Source organism: Mustela erminea, chromosome 12 (assembly GCF_009829155.1).
Source record: "Mustela erminea isolate mMusErm1 chromosome 12, mMusErm1.Pri, whole genome shotgun sequence".
Lineage (NCBI taxonomy): Eukaryota > Metazoa > Chordata > Mammalia > Carnivora > Mustelidae > Mustela > Mustela erminea.
The window spans coordinates 23,604,402-23,621,339 of record NC_045625.1 but is presented as its reverse complement, the minus strand read 5'-3'; the positions used below and the strand labels follow the sequence as shown (position 1 = coordinate 23,621,339).

Genomic DNA, 16,938 nt, shown 5'->3' with positions numbered 1-16,938 from the left:
TGTTTAGAAGCCACCTGGTCTGTGGTCTTGTGTTAGAGCAGCCCACCCTAAAGCAACCATGATTACCCTTTTAGAAGTAATCATGGCCTGGGCCGGAAGACTTGGGCTCAACGACTGTCACAGGCCCCTCTCTCCTGGTCCTCAGTTTCCCTGTGTTTGTAGCAAGCAGAGAACCACAGGGTTCCCAAAGGGCTTTCTGGTTTCCTTTGGCATCCTCTGGATTCAGTGGCTTGGCTTTGCCAGTGCAAACACATCTGCCGTCTGGGCTGGGGTTGGCAGGGGTAGGGCCCCTGATAGGCAGAAATGGCCAGAAGTGGCTCCCAATCAGAGCACACACAATCGGGACGCACACCCACGGGCTGCACCTTTGAAAAGGGTGGGTTGTGGGGGTGGGGGTTAGTGAGAGTGTCTGGGGAGCTCCAGCAAGCAGCTGTGGGCAGCAGTGAGAAGATGGGTGACCACCAGAGCTAGAAACAGGAGACTGAAGTCTGACACCTGGCTAAGCCTCCCACCCACCACTGAACTAGGGGCCCCAAGCTAGCCCCTTCACTTGAGCCTTGGTCTGCCTCCTGGCTCATGCTCAAGCAAGCAATATGCCTATCAAGCAGGGTCTTGAACTCGGGGAAGCTAATGGAACACTCCAGGCTCTGAGACGATGTCGCCCTCATGATGGGGGGTGCGGGACACGGGTCGTGAGCCACTGCTCACCGCCCCCTCCCCAGCCCACCGGGTAAAATTGACCCCGAAGAGCAAAAGGTGCTGAGATCTTTGAGTCTAAATCCCCACCCCCCACCTGCTGCCAGGCGAGAGCAAGAAACGCAGACTAGACCAGAACCACTGCACTTGAAGTTTTATGAGAAATTCTGTAAATGCGCAGAGTGGCCGGAGGCCGCTTGCCCACCAGGCCCCGCCCGCCGGGACCCCGGCGCTCAGCACTTGCTGTAGACGGCTGCACTGCCCCGCTCTTCAAACTCTTCCTTGCTGACCCAGAGCTGCTGGAAGGCCTGCAGGGAGGCCAGGATGGAGCCGCCGGTCCACACGGAGGTCTTCCTCTCGGGCGCAGCAGCCACCACGGGGCTGTCTCCGGGGCAGAGGAGGCTCAGCTCCCTCTGGAAGCGCTCGGGGAAGCCATCCAGCATGGTAGAGCCGCCACACAGCAGCACGTTGGCGGCCATCTCCTCCTTGAAGCCCGCCTCCCGGCAGCGGTCCAGGCAGGCGGCCGTGAGCGCGGGGAGGCCGGGATGGTTGCTGCCCACCAGGCTGGGCTTGAAGAGCATCTCGGCGCACTGGAACCGCTCCTGGCCGATGGTGATGAGCTTGCCATCGGGGAGCTCATAGTCCACGCGCATGTCCTCCAGGCACAGGGTGAGCTCCTGCTCGGGCACGAGTGCCGAGTAGCAGCACTTCTTCTTGATGTGCTCGATGATGTGCAGGTGGTCGTCCGTGAACTTGTGGCCAGCCTCGTTGAGCAGCTGCAACAGGTAGTTGGTGAGGTCACTCCCAGCGTAGTCGGCGCGGCTGGTCAGGCCCGGCAGCACGTCGCCCTCCGAGATGGGCACCACGTGTGAGACGCCGTGCCCGCTCTCCACCACCAGGCCCGAGGTCTTGCCGTAGGAGTAGATGGACAGGAGTGACTGGGATGTCACGTGCATGGCAGGGATGCCGAAGGTCTCGAACATGAGCTCCGCGTACTTCTCCCGGTTGCTGCTGGGGCTGAGCGGGGGGTCGGAGACCAGCACCGCATGCTCCTCAGGGAGGATCTTCATGGCCGTGTGGAAGACGTACTCCCAGATGCTCTGGACGCAGTCCCAGTCCACCACGATGCCGTATTTGAGCGGGTTCATCAGCTTCAGGGGCGCCTCCGTGTTGAGCAGCTCATGGCCCACGTAGGTCTCCTTGCGGGTGTCGCCAGCATCAGCCGCCTCTGAGTAGCGCTTGCCCACGGTGGAGGAGATGAAGTAGGTGGGCCTGGGCTCGCCGGCATAGCCGCACTTACAGTACTGGGAGCCCAGGTCAATGATGAGGGCCTTGATCTTGCGCACCTTCTTGGGCTTCATCTTCAGCGGGGTGACCAGACCCGTGTCCCGGATGCCAGCATCGGAACCTGGCAGTGTTCCTGCCTCTCCGGGATCACCCTGAGCCGTGCCCAGGGGCATGGGGCTAGGGCTGCTCCTCGTCGCCATCTTCCTTCTTGGCTCACCTTTCTCACATCCACATCCTAGAGCTCCGTGGGGAGAAATGACGGCCCGCCTCCAGCAGTGCCTTGGCAACCCCTCAGGACTGTGATGTCACTGAGGGCCGGTCCATTCTGACAGCCCGGGGAGGGCTTGGCCTCGGCAGGCCCTTGATCTGCCACCCCCACCGCTGTACCTAATTTGACTTTGCTCTAAGACATAGCAGGCGTCCAGCAGTTTTAGAAACCCAGGCACAGTGGGGTGTCAGGTTTCCACCCCCTCCCCTTCCACCCCTGCTTCTAATGCCCTGTGCACTGACTGAACACCTTTCCCTTCTCTGCTTCTTGGCTGAGAGGATAATAAATATTTGAGCCCCTACAGTAAGCCAGGCACTGTACCAAGTACCGCACATATGTTACTCCCTAGAATCCTGAGAGGTATAGGGCTGAGCTGAGGAAACGAAGGTTCAGAATTCAAATGACTTGCTCAGGAGCAAACAGCTCTTGAAATGTTTGTATTTTTATTCAAATTCATTCAACTGTGTGCACCAGATCTTAGAGCATGAAGGTTCCAACAGTACCCTCATCCCTTCATTCAGCATTTACTGGGGCTGGTGGCAGGTCCAGCCCAGGACAGCTTGCCAGTGACAGACACCAGAAGCCTGGCAACAGCAGCGTCCCCTCTAGGTGGGAAGGAGACAGACCGGATGCAGACAAGTTTGTAGGTAGAAGTCTACTGGGAGAACAAAGGGGCATGAAGAAGGAGTGATTACTGGAGGGAAGGAGTCAGCAGGCTCTAGAGAGAGGTGATCCCAAGTTAACTACCATGTGGGTATTTGACAAGTAGCTAGGAGGAGGGGACGGCATCCCAAGCAAAGAGCACAGCCTGTGCAAAGGCCAGGGTCGGGGGGAGCGGGAAATGTTGGGAACTTCTAGTAGTTAAATGTTTGGAAAAAGAGATGAGGCTAGAGAGTTTATGGAGCCAACTAGGGAGGGCCTCTAACACTTGGAGTAAGAGCTTGGGTTAAATGGAGGACAGGTGGGGAACAAATGAAGATTTTAAGCAGGGGGGTGGTCAGATCTGACCGCTGGAAAATTTGGACAAGATCTGTGTTGAGCTGTGATGTAGAGGGGCACGGCCACAGAAGACATTCCTGTAAGACCTGAAGGAGACCTAAGCCAGGCTGGGATGGTGCGGAAGAGAAGGACAGACAGATTCTCCAGGAGTTTAGAAGGTAGAATCTCATCCACTTGGTTGGCTCCCCAACCATCTCCCATTCAACGCAAGTTCTTACTCTAGCATTTAAGGCCTTCTCTCATTGCTCCTGTGACACCTCTCACCTCAAACACTGCATTTACATCAGATGACTAGACCAGCTGTGGGGAGTGAGGGAGAGGGAGGAATGAATCCCTCACCTCCGCCAAAGCAAAGAAAGATGGCCTGTCGTCCAGAGCAGGCAAAGTCACTAGGTTTCCAGAGGGCCCTCCATCCCAAACCGATCTCCTTCAAAAACAAAACGAAATGAAAAATCTCCAGGTGATTCGTAAGAAACCCTGTACTTTGGCATTTTCCTTACTAGATTATCTTTCTGCCCTCCCATAGCTGCTAAGATCACAGGGACCCAGTTCACCTTTCTTTCCATAATCAAGGGTAGTTGGTGTCCCAAAAGTCAGAGCAAGGATACCAGCTCAGGGAGAGATGTGTTTCTGGGTCTAATCTTTCCAGTTTTTTCTTCCACTACAGGAGGGCCTCAAAGTTGCTTTCAGGAAGGATCACCTCACGGTTTTCTAGCCTCGGGCCAGAGGAGCACAAGCAAGTGTGATCCCAGAGAAAATATGACCTGAGATACTTTGGGCAACCGAGGGTACCTCTAACCAGGAGGGACCTCACCAGAGATCCCTGGGAACCCACGAGTACCTCAGGTGGTGAGTAACAAGTACAGGGGCTTCTGCGTGCCAGGCACTGAAGGTTTGGAGTGCATTGTGCCAAGGGTCTCCATATTCTCCCATCATCGATACCATTAACTGTCTCCTGACCCCTGAGAAGAGAGAAGGAACACGAAGGGAGGACATAGAAGCTAAGGGCAAAGGGGTTCACTTAAGAGAGAGCATCCAAGCATGCGAAATCCAGAGAGGTGAACTAAAAGGAGTGAAAAGCATCCAGTGACATTAGCCTGAAGGATCTAGCGTAGACCAAGAGTCCCTGCGCTCTTAGGCCTTACAGACAGGAAGGAGCGGGTGTCTTTAAGCCCGCACAGCACCTTTCCCACCCACACTGACAGAAAGAGCCAAAGAGGGGTAAGCCTGGGTGGGGGGAACACATGCAAGCCAGCCTGGCAGGCTTTAGTGTCTCAGCGAAGTGGGAAGCACAGGTCAAGGGACAGGGTGAATAAAGGCCCCCAAAAGATGTCCCCATCTTTAATCCCTGGAATCTGTGAATGTTATCTTTCACGGCAAAAGGGACTTCACAGGTAGGAGTTAAAGAGTTTGAGATAGGGAGGTTACCCTGCATTATCGCGGTGGCCCTGAACGAATCATCAAGGTCTTAATAAGAGCCAGACAGGAGGATGAGGTCTGAGATAGGACAAAAGAGGCAGAAGTCAGACACGTCTTTGAAGATGAAGGGGCCCCATGCCAAAGAATGTAGGTGGCCTCTAGGGAGCTGGAAAAGGCCAAAGATGATCACCCAGAGCCTTGGGAAGGAACGCAGTCCCACCAATAGCTTGACTAGTGCTGAGAATGCAGACTTCTGACCTCCAGAACTGTAGTTAATAAATCTGTGTTTGAAGCCACTAAGTATGTGGTAATTTGTGACAGCGACCACAGGAAAGGAGCATAGGCTCTTACAGGAATTTATAGGAATCCAGGGCAGTGACAATGCACTAGGCAGCTGCACATCTGTCCGAATTCAAGACGAGGGTTGAGAAGGAAAAATTGGTCACCCTACATGAAATGTGCCTTTGGTTATCACATAAACATTCTTTCGAAGTCAAATGATCCAAGTTGGCCATGCAAACCCCCACTGAACAACGGGCAAGTACAGTTTTTTAGGCAGCCAGGCATAGAGAAATACTTTCCTCTTCTTTCAAAACTCAGTGCTATCTCATCCTCTACCCATCGACCCAAGCAGACACTCTAAGGTGACAGCATGACTGCCCCCAATAGACGGTCACAAGACTGGACTCCGTGCTTTTCTTCTCTTACCCCACACAAGGAGCCAAGAGCATGCCCAGTAACCTCCTCAAAGGGGAAAGCCCCCCCTTTGGAGCAACTGACTCTTTCATGAAAAGCGTGGGACCACATAACAAAAAGCTGTTTTCTGGATGCCCTGACAGTGACGGGTGTCAGCACCACCATGCCTATCTGCAGAGATGGCATGTGAGATGATGGCCGCATGTGCTTAGAGACACATTTTGGGTCTCACTGAGGTGTGTCCACACCACACCCCTGGGATGAAGTCCCAGTCAGGACAGCTTGGCCCCCACAGGCTGGATCCCACAGGCAAGCCATGCCCCTAAGAACCTCAGTGTTCTCATCAGTGCAACTCTGTATGGTCTGATTTCATCGCCGACCCAAGGACCAGCATGAAGGAGTATGTGTACACATGTGACTAAACATTCTTCTGCAGGCTGTCAAAAGGGACAATTGAGACACAAGTGCTTGGCGCAGTCACTACAGCAGCAAGCAGTCCTGCCCAAATCTCCATCAGGTAGTGTCAACTGTGCGCAAGTCTCTAGTGCTTTCTGACCTCATGCAGAGTCAGAGCTAAAGTCATAGCAGTAGCCCGAGAGGATGGATGTGGGCTGCTCCCCCTCCCCACCCCTTTCTCCCACCTCACGTACTTCTCCTTGCAGCCCCCACTCAGCCACACGGGGAGTGGGATCCTCTAACTTAGGGGCCAAAAAACTTTTTCTGTAAAGGGCCTGATAACCAGCATCGTCAGGGTGGCGGGCTGTGCACTCTTCGTGGCAATGAGGTTATAGCATAGAAGCAGGCACAGATAGTACATAAGGTACTATCTGTACATAAATGAGCATGGCTGTGTTCGGATAAAGGCTGATTTACCGAACACAGGGGGCCGGCACTAGTTTGCTGGCCCCTCCTCTCATCGGTCACAGGTGTGCCTCCAACATCTGCATCTGCTGCTCCCAATATACACCCGACACACGTGGCACTGTCCGTCCCCTCCTTCTGGTCTTCACTCAAGTGTCACCCTCTCAGGGATCTCTGCCCAAGCCCAGAACGTGGCCACCGTCCCCAAGACTCTTCCCTGCCTTTTCTCTTTTGCCCTTAACCATTTCCCAACAGCTGTTTGTCTTGGCCATTGCCTCTCCGCCCAGCCCCCACTGACTACAGTGTAAAGTCTACAAGAGCAGAGATTGTTGTCTTTTTTTCCTCCATAGCTGCCTTTTATTTCCAGTGTCCTTTCATGTAGCAAGTGCTCAATAAATAACTGATTGGCTAAAATCAGATTTATTACCAAATCTAGAAAAAGGTTAAGTGACCTCTAAGACACCACCCAAATCCACCCTAACATGGGACACAGGTTTCCACTATCTAGAAAGCCCCCGGTCACCAGATTACGTCACAATCAGTGATGTCATTGTTGGGAAAATTCTCAAGTTGCCCTCTGATATAAGCCTTTCAGGCCTTGAGGCCGGTGGGATCGAGGAACTTTCTGAGAGCAAGATGGCTCTTGATAGCATGTGGGCTCCCCAGGCATCAATCATTGGGGATGGGCCTGCCAAGAAAGTGGGTGAACAGGCGCCCCTACAATCACACTTCCTCCAGACTGCCTCCTTAAAAGATGGCCCAGCGAAGCGGGCAGTGTGGGTCCGCTGTAACCATTCAGAGCCAGAAGAACCTGCTAAATCAACGAAAGGCAAGGAGAAATCCAAGCTAGTGGTGACCAAAGCAGTGGTCGTGGACCTTGGCACTGGCTCCTGCAAATGTGGCTTTGCCGGGCTGCCGAAGCCCACCCACATCATCTCATCGACAGTGGGCAAGCCCTACATGGAGACCGCCAAAACCGGGGACAATCGCAAGGAGACATTCGTGGGGCGGGACCTCATCAATCCAGGGGTTCGTCTCAAGCTAATTAATCCTCTGCGGCATGGCATCATCGTGGACTGGGACACAGTGCAGGATATCTGGGAATATCTCTTCCATCAAGAGATGAAGATTGCCCCAGAGGAGCATGCGGTCTTGGTTTCAGATCCACCCCTGAGCCCACACACCAACAGAGAGAAGTACGCTGAAATGCTGTTTGAAACCTTCAGCACTCCTGCAATGCACATCGCCTACCAGTCCCGCCTGTCCATGTACTCCTACGGAAGGACCTCTGGCCTGGTGGTGGAGGTCGGCCACGGCGTGTCCTATGTGGTCCCCATCTACGAGGGTTATCCTTTGCCCAGCATCACCGGACGTCTGGACTATGCAGGCTCTGACCTGACAACCTATTTGATGGGCCTGATGAATAATGCGGGGAAACACTTCACCGAGGACCAGATAGGGATTGTGGAGGACATCAAGAAGAAATGTTGCTTTGTGGCCCTGGACCCCATCGAAGAGAAGAAAATCCCAGCCACCGAGCATACAATTCAGTACACTCTGCCTGACGGGCAGGTGATAAACCTGGGCCAGGAAAGGTTCCTCTGCGCCGAGATGTTCTTTAAGCCTTCTCTGATCAAGTCCATGCAGCTGGGGCTCCACACCCAGACTGTGTCCTGCCTTCACAAGTGTGACATTGCCCTCAAGCGGGATCTCATGGGCAGCATCCTGCTGTGCGGGGGGGGCACTATGCTCAGCGGCTTCCCCAACCGCCTGCAGAAGGAGCTGAGCAGCATGTGTCCCAATGACAATCCGCAGGTCAATGTGCTGCCCGAAAGAGACACAGCGGTGTGGACAGGCGGCTCCATCCTGGCCTCGCTTCAGGGCTTCCAACCCCTGTGGGTCCACCGCTCTGAGTACGAGGAACACGGGCCTTTCTTCCTCTACAGAAGGTGCTTCTGAACTCCGACCAAGCGTGGCTGCCATGCGTCCGCTCTGCTGGGTGAGCACCTGTCTGACGCATAGGGAGCTACATTCGCACGTTCGCTTCTGTAGTATTAAACGATCCTCGTGTTCCCTCCATAGCGTGTGTCTGTATTTCCTGACTCAGTAAGAGCAAGTTCATGAATGCAGCATGTGCCAAACGAAGATGGAGATGTGGGTGAAACAACAAAGGCACATATTACGTGCCGCTTGCTTGAATATTCTTGGGAAAAACTAGCTCTAACCTTATTCTGTCCCTTTGTGTATCCCGTTTTAAGAACGATCACACTGTTACATCTCAGAAAGGGAGCGTGATCAAGAGTCAGTGCTTTAGGGCATATATGCTTAGGACATATAGAATATTCCTTTTGATCAAAAACAGGAAGTCTGCTACAATGGTTTGGTCTCCCACACAGCTGCAGAGCATACTTCATGCTTCATGAAGGCTTGTGAAGAGTGGACTAGGGTGTGTGGTTCTTGTGGTTCCTGTAGGAACACAGGTTCCTGTGTGGTTCCTGTTGGAACTAAGGGAAAGCAGTTCCCTTAGTTCCAAAAGGAACTTATGTCTCAATACAGCTCTTACCAAACCATCATGGTGACTGGCTGCTGAAACCTGCATGTAATGAACAAGGTGTATGTGTGTGTGTGAAGGGGCAACTCTTCAGCTGCTCATCACCCACTAGACTGGATTCCCCATCAACCTGTAGGATACACAGCTGGGATTGGGGATGGGCGTGGGATAGAGGTTGGCAGTTCTGGGGCTAATGATGTAGGTTTGCGGGAACCTGCCCTACACTGGTCATTCTACCCCAACTGAGGAGCCAGTAGGAACACTCAGTCCTTCAAGACCAGAGAAGACCTTTTGGGGCCCAGCATGTTCTGTGGTGGTCTTACATGGCCACTTTTTTAAATGGAACACGGATTTTTCAGAACAGTCCCCAGTACAGTCTCTGTCCTGTCTCTCGACCTCAGCATCTGAACACTGGCAGGGAGCAGCATCAAACAGTGGAAAGAAATGGGTTTGAACTCTGATCTGAAACCCTATTTTACTACCACCTAACTGTATGGCTTGAGTATACTTACCTATAAAATTGAATTCAAAGGCCTACTTCAGGGGTGCCTGGATGGCTTAGTGGTTAAGCCTCTGCCTTCAGCTCGGGTCATGATCTCAGGGTCCTGGGATCAAGTCCCACGTCGGGCTCTCTGCTCAGCAGAGAACCTGCTTCCTCTCTCTCTTTCTCTCTCTCTCTCTGCCTACTTGTGATCTGTCAAAGGCCTACTTCACACAGCTGATATAAAAAAAAAAAGAGAGAGAGAAACACTGAAATACTAGTATCTGGCCTCTGGGAGGCGATCCTAAGAGCTAGCTAGAATTATCTTGTAGACTCCTCTTATACAGGAACCCTGAAATCTTACCATGGTTCTTTTCTGTTTTTGTTTTTTAAAGATTCATTTATTTATTTTAGAGAGCTAGCATGGGGCGGGGAGGGCAGAGAGGGAGGGAGGGTCTCAAGCAGACTCCACACTGAGCGTAGAGCCTGACACGGGCTCAATCTCATGACCCTGAGATCACAACCCAAGCTGAAACCAAGAATGGGATGCTTAACTGATTATGCCACTGAAGTGTCCCTTACCATGGTTTTCAGTCACATGCACACCCAAAGGCACCTAGGCATTCAAGCACTCACAGAAGAGGTCTGGCATCTCTACCATGCCCAGGGATAAGCCCTACCAAGCTATCTTCCTAGTATCCAGGTTTGCCTAGACTGCCTCGAAAGACCTAACTGCCCAACCCTGCATCCAGGCCTAGTAAACACGGCTGACAGGCACCAGCAAGCTGGAAGAGAGAAGTACGGCCCGACACAGAAGGGCTTCTCAAGTTCCTAGAGTTAAGCAAGGGGGACTAAACCTTACCCGGCAGGATCAGAGGTCACCTAGCAGCTGGGTACACAGGGCGGTATAAGGTCTTAGTAACCTCAGTTTCTGTCCAACATTTCATGAACATTCACTGTTGAGCAGGTTAAAATTTGATTAATTCTAACGCTTGACCTCACTGGCAGGGTGCTAAAGCCTTTGGACCCTTCCTTAGAATAATATGTTAAAATGCATAAAATAAAACACACAGAATTACAGAGAAAACCAATCCTATAGAAACATACTATCTTTAAATCCCTTAAATATCTATGGATCCCAAGTCAAGGGTCCCCAAAAAGGTGAGTTTTGATGAAGGGGAAGCATGAAAGGGTAGCTCTGGAGGGAAATCCTCAGGCCACAGTAGGTCTAAATGTTCCGCTGCAGTTTAAAATGAAAACATACCAAAAAGAATAAAATAGAAAAGTACCAATATAAAGCTGAACAGATATGTACCTTTTTCAAAATACCTTTATGGGAGCACCAGGGTGGCACAGTCAGTTAGGCATCTGTCTCTTGCTCAAATCATGATCTCAAGGTCATAAGACTGGACTCCACATTGTTAGAGGGAGGGCCGGGTTCCACACTCAGCACAGAGTCTGCTGGAGTTTCTCTCTCCTGCTCCCTGTGCTCTCTAAAATAAATAAATCCTAAAATGGGGCGCCTGGGTGACTCAGTGGGTTAAAGCCTCTGCCTTCGGCTCAGGTCTTGATCTCAGGGTCCTGGGATCAAGCCCCGCATTGGGCTCTCTGCTCGCAGGAGCCTGCTTCCTCCTCTCTCTCTCTGTGCCTGCCTCTCTGCCTACTTGTGATCTCTGTCTGTCAAATAAATAAATAAAACCTTTAAAAATAAATAAATATTTTTTTTTTAAAAAAGACAAAAAAAACCCCATAACCCATTTCCATGAATTCTCACTTGATCTTTACACAATTCCCCTTGTAGGAAAAAAAAGTCATCCTCATGAAAGAGAGAGAGGAGGAGATGAACAGTTTTAGTTAAGTACATGAAAGTCATCTTAGTTTAGTGATTCTCAACTGGGGGCAATTTTGACCCCCCATGAGAGACGTGGCAATGTCTAAAATTGGTTTTGGATATCAGAACAGGAGCGGGGGATATACAGTGCTGGCAGCTAGTGGGTAGAGAGCAGAAATATTGCTAAACAGCCTATAATACACAGGAGAGATCTCTACAACAAAGAATGATATGACCCAAAATGTCAATAGTGCTAAGGTACACAGTGGTGCTAATGGGTACTCAAGGCAATATTCAGTGAAATTAAATGTGCCTGTCCAGGGGTGCCTCCTCACTCTCTCTCCGACAAATAAATAAAATCTTAAAAAAAAAAAAAAAAGTCTCTGTCCAAGGACACTAAGATGGGTGGACCCACGGCCTTGTTCTTTCCTGTATACCAGGAGAACATCTGTTGATGTTAAAACCCTTGGGACTCCAGAGCCAGTGAGATTAATATAGGCATAAGGCAGAAGGGCTTAGGGAACATAATGACACAAGAATCAATTCAGTGTCCCCAAATGTCACCATATTAGCTTTGACTTGTCTATAGTTTCTGGGATGTTAATGGGTTACCTAGCTTCTAAGATGTTTATTCTCCTCACCTCAGTTACTAATAAATATGGCAGAAAAGCAAGGACAGCCAGAAATTCCTAAGGGCTTGTTCAGGTGGTGCTTCCAGTGACGCACACATTTATGGGGAAGCACAGGTGAGGAAAAAGCTGATCTGCCTTCCCAAACTTGTAGTAACCTTAAGTAATAAGAATCATTAGTTTTATTTATTTTTGAAAACACCCTCTTCAATTATGGCTATGAACAATCCCTAAAAGGTAAACCTGTGTGTGTGTGTGTGTGTGTGTGTGTGTGTGTGTGTGTGTGTATAATACATGGAAAATGAATTTAAAAGATGTGGCAGTGCTAAAAAATTACATCAAACTACTCATAAAGACATAACAAAAACATTAACTCCTGCCTCTGTTCTTTTTTAAATGGGTTTAAATATATTTAAAATGGGTTGTCAGGGCGCCTGGGTGGCTCAGTGGGTTAAGCTGCTGCCTTCGGCTCAGGTCATGATCTCGGGGTCCTGGGATCGAGTCCCACATCGGGCTCTCTGCTCAGCAGGGAGCCTGCTTCCCTCTCTCTGCCTGCCTCTCCATCTACTTGTGATTTCTCTCTGTCAAATAAATAAAATCTTTAAAAAAATAAATAAATAAATAAAATGGGTTGTCAGACACAGTCCTCTGAAAGTTCCCTCTTGATGTCTGCAGCATCGAGCAAAACTGACACCATGGGACCAACAAAACAACTGGAGTTTTTAGCTTACTGCAGCATGAACTTGCTTTGGGACAGAGTTCAAATCTAGTAGAAGACTTATATATTCTTTTCCAGGACCTTGACAGAGCCTTTCCCCCAAATTAAGCGTTTATCATTTCCAGACATTTCTCTTCTTCCCATACACCGCACTTTCCCCATGAATTCTTCTGTGACCTTGTTTGGAAGGTCTGCTCTAGGCTGCTGCCTCTCGAACAAAATTCCATCTTGCTCACAGGAAATAGCTAGTAATTGATAGGTATTTGTATTCATACAAATTCTTTCTTGATGCTTCAATACATTATCTCAAGGAAATGGAAAATCTCAAGGAATAGAACATCTATGAAAAACCACACTATTATCAACAACACATTTACTTCTATTCCCAATCTATAAGGCATGGGTGCCCTTACCATTATCCATAGCAAGAGCACTAGAATATATTAAAATGCCATATAAGATACTATGTTTACTTACCCAGGCCAAAGAGTAGTCACAAAGCACTTTCAGCCTTTCAATGTGAGGCCCTTTAATTATAGCAATCCATTGTGGGTATAAATCATAAAGTAGATTTCTATAAGGCAGGATATACCTTCTTTTTCTTTCCATTGTTTTTTAAAAAAATTTTCAGACACGGAGAGAAATTGAGTTGTATAAGCAAACACACCTAGACTCTACCATTTACATTTTGCTATTTAGGGAATGACTTTAATTACAATTCTGGGCATATCTCTACTCCGCAGATCAGAGGCAGCATTTCCATTCACGCACAGTCAGGAAGGTCTGGGTCTGGTATTAAAGGCACGGAAGAAATTTTTAACCTTACCCAAGAATCAGCCACAAAACCATTGTCAAAATGAACTGAGCTTTTTCTAAATTAATCCAAAAGAGAAACATTCTCATATTTTTCCAAAGAAAGCAACTAAAACAGGTCAGTGAAGCACCATAAGGAAAAATAAATGAAATGGCTTTGACACGGACAAAAACCTTTTAGTTAAAAGCAGCAATTACTTGGAGAAAAAAGGAATAACTCAACAATCGTGCACACCGTTCACCATACACAACGTGCATGATACTGTTTCCAACATGCTCATGTGTGCCAGCTCTAATACTGCTAACTCCCTCACAGAAAATTCACAGGCAGTAGAAAGAGTCCCTGTGGACACTGCAGTGCTAGGAGCTCAATACAGTTCTAACTGGAAACACATGATGTGGTACTAGATTACAAAGCAAACAGCTGTCAGCATAGGAAAGCTTAGAATTTCAAAGGATATATTTAGCTTTTTATTCTGCTTTAGTTCCTGGTGAAGAAGTCATTTAAGTGATTCAATTTCACCAACTGTTGGTAGCACAAAGAGCCATGTTGTTTATACAAAATGCTCTCCTCCCAGAACATAAAATATTTAAAAAACATTATTTTCTTTTCCTCACACTTTTGAGGTAGGAGCCATGAAACATTATTCCCAATTAACTGAGGCACGAATCAGTTAATTATGTGACTTGTCGAAGGTCCCAAAATGAATGGGACTGGTAGCTGGGAATAAAAGACAGTCTTCTCGGTGCTATACATACCGGAAACACACTCTCGAACAGCACTCAACAAAAGAGCAGTAATTCTTACAAAATGTTGCAATACTGGTTAAAGCGTAAGGTTTTGCTGATTAAAATTATATGCAAAATAAAGCAGAACTGCTTGGTGTCTGGTTAGGTCTGCTGTATGGAGCAGCTCTCCAGGCTGCTAAGGCAGACCGCTATCTTACTCTTCCCAGCTCCTGACGGCCAGGCCCCGAAGAGGAAGGGAAAGGAGAACCACCTCTGCTAGGGTCATTCACTCTAGAAGACTCAGTTTCCACTGGGTTTTCTTGTTGATCTTTGGGGGTATAAAAAGCTCAGCATCTAGAAGAAAGGAAAGGAAAACTGTGACAGACACACCTTCTTGCTAGGGAGAGCTGAGGCAGTAACTCTGCGATAAAACTAGTGCCCGGGCTTTGCAGCTACAAGATAACCATCAGACCAGAGAGAGCTAAAGCTCCTGTTATCCTCCAGCCCCCAGTCAGAGCAAACACAGCCTGAAGGCCCTGCCCCAAGAATAGAGATTTCCACTTCCGGCAGGTGAAGGGTAGAAGAAAAGAACGCCCACTGAGTGATTCAAAGAATGTTCTAGATTTTGAATGGGAGGGGATGGTGGTGGTTACAAAACCATATGTAATTAATAAATCTCATCAAATTTTACATTTCACTATCTACAAAACTTTCCTCAATTATAAGAGAAAAAAAATTGTAAGAGAAAAAATGTTATCTGAAAAACAGAGTTAATGAACAGAAAAAACTTTTATGATAAAAAAATTCTACACATGATCAATAAAAATGTCCCTACTCTTGGAAAAAAGCAAATGGAGGAGGAGAAGACGGATGGGGTAAAATTGTCACTGTCAACAAAACTCCCAGGCCCTCTTTCTTTTCTTTTCTTTTTGAAGATTTTGTTTTTAAATAATCTTGTCACCCAACACCCCAAAATGAAGTGACATGGCTCCACCAGGGCCCTCTTTCAGATCTGTGGGAGCAGACATATATACAGGCAGCGGAGATACGAGAAAATACATGTATAAAAAGATGTTCTTTCTCAGCATTACTTGTAATACATTCCAATAAAGTATATCTATACACATGAGCCACACAGACATTAAAAATTATTTTTAAACATATTTAACCAATGAGAGAAAAATGCTCAAGATAGAGTGTTTTTAAAAACATGATTTTCATATTATACATACATGTATTAGAAACGATCAAATTTTAATATTCTTTAACACGCTTTTCGGTACAATCCAGATTTTCACCATTAACCTCATCAGTTTTATAATTTCACACACCATTAGTGCTTTCTGCTCCAACAAACAAAAAGTTAGATAGACAAAAAGACCATAGGAGGTTTTCCTTATATATGGACACTGATACTGGAAATTCATTATTAGCAAGGCCCACCAACTTGCGTGAAATGGTGATTAAACTTTAAATGAGATGATCTTATAAAATACCCAGTGCTCATGACATCACGGGGGTATTTAAAAGACTGATGAACCACTGAGCTCTATCTCTGAAACTAATAATATACTACATATTAATTAATTGAATTTAAATAAAAATAAACGAGATGATCTTTTTTTAAACATCTTTTTTTCTTAAAGACTTTATTTTTTTGACAGACAGAGACCACAAATAGGCAGAGAAGCAGGCAGAGAGAGAGAGGGGGAAGCAGGCTCCCTGCTGAGCAGAGAGCCCGATGTGGGGCTCAATCCCAGGACCCTGGCATCATGACCCAAGCTAAAGGCAGAGGCTTAACCCACTGAGCCACCCCAGCGCCCGATGAACTTTTTTAAAAAAAAAGAAGTTAAGGGGCGCCTAGTCAGGTAAATGTCTGCCTTTGGCTCAGGCCATGATCCCAGAATCCTGGGATCGAACCCTGCATCAGGCTCCCTGCTCAGTGGGCGTCTGCTTCTCCCTCTGCCTCTACCCCCTGGCTTGTGCTCGCTCTCTCTCTCTCTCTCTCTCAAATAAATAAATAAATAAATAAATAAATAAATAAATTTTTAAGAAGTTATGGAAATATTCTTATTAAAAATTTAGACATAAGCACAATTTTGATATCTACATTGAACTAAGAATACCAAGCACTGACTTTTTAGCAGGAAAGAACTGTGCGGACAAACTGTTAAGACAACAAAACATGACATCCTTCACCTTTCCATGTCTGAATTTCACAGTGTAAGGGTTATTTTTGCAAAAATACTTTGAAGGTCTTATCAATTATTCCAAGGGCTCTTCTTACTCTTGATAGTCGAAATCATTCCCACTTGAAGCAGTTACTTTGTTATCAATGATAACAAGCCCAATTCAGCTATGATGATTCAAGCACTTCTCTTGAAATACTTAAATCCATTTTATGAAACCCTACATTTTTGCAATACTTACAACAGATCTGCACAATACTGCAATGTAAACATGGAACATGAAACAGAGAGAATGCCTATAAACCACGGACCCCACTCGCAGGCCGTGTGAGCATACTTAACTCCTCCCTTGGCTAGGGAGGAGCAGTTGCAGAACAGTGCTTGGGACTTTGTCAGTAGTTCATCTGCCTATTTTTAGATTATGAGAACCTCTCTTTCTCTATGCCATCTTGTAACCACAAGGACATTGGTAATACTTATGTACTCCGATAATGAGGAGCCTCAAATAGCATCCCTAAGGCTCATCTGGAAAATGAAAGTGCTCTTCGATAAAGCCACCAGGATACTTGAAGCAAAGGTGTGACTAGAGTCCATGTGAAGGTCAGCATCAGGCCAGTAGTGAGGAAAATGGGGCAGAAATCACAGCTGGATTGTGGAGTACAAACTGAGCAATGACCAAGCTGCCTTGGTCCAAGATGTATTCTTAGCATCTCAGAACTAAGTACATGTTGGGACTGATAGCAAAAGCAGCTTGTCAGCCTTCAGGAAGAA

General features: G+C 47.7%; 3 protein-coding genes across 5 annotated transcripts in view; 1 reads left to right on the top strand and 2 right to left on the bottom strand.

Moving 5' to 3' along the window:
- Positions 1-835: 835 nt before the first annotated feature.
- Positions 836-4,959, bottom strand: ACTL7B (actin like 7B). Its single transcript, XM_032307545.1, has one exon. It carries the CDS (start codon positions 2,181-2,183, stop codon positions 930-932), a length of 1,254 nt encoding a protein of 417 aa, XP_032163436.1. The 5' UTR covers positions 2,184-4,959; the 3' UTR covers positions 836-929.
- A 1,816-nt stretch (positions 4,960-6,775) lies between these two features.
- Positions 6,776-8,299, top strand: ACTL7A (actin like 7A). Its single transcript, XM_032307543.1, has one exon. It carries the CDS (start codon positions 6,863-6,865, stop codon positions 8,183-8,185), a length of 1,323 nt encoding a protein of 440 aa, XP_032163434.1. The 5' UTR covers positions 6,776-6,862; the 3' UTR covers positions 8,186-8,299.
- Positions 8,300-12,940: 4,641 nt separating this feature from the next.
- The window catches only part of ELP1 (elongator complex protein 1), a 60,473-nt gene continuing 56,475 nt past the window's right edge, over positions 12,941-16,938 (bottom strand). For all 3 annotated transcript variants that reach the window (XM_032307536.1, XM_032307534.1, XM_032307535.1), the window contains one exon: positions 12,941-14,332. In XM_032307536.1, coding sequence (XP_032163427.1) covers positions 14,265-14,332 — 68 coding nt within the window. In that variant the 3' untranslated portion in view covers positions 12,941-14,264. The remainder of the gene's footprint in view (positions 14,333-16,938) is intronic.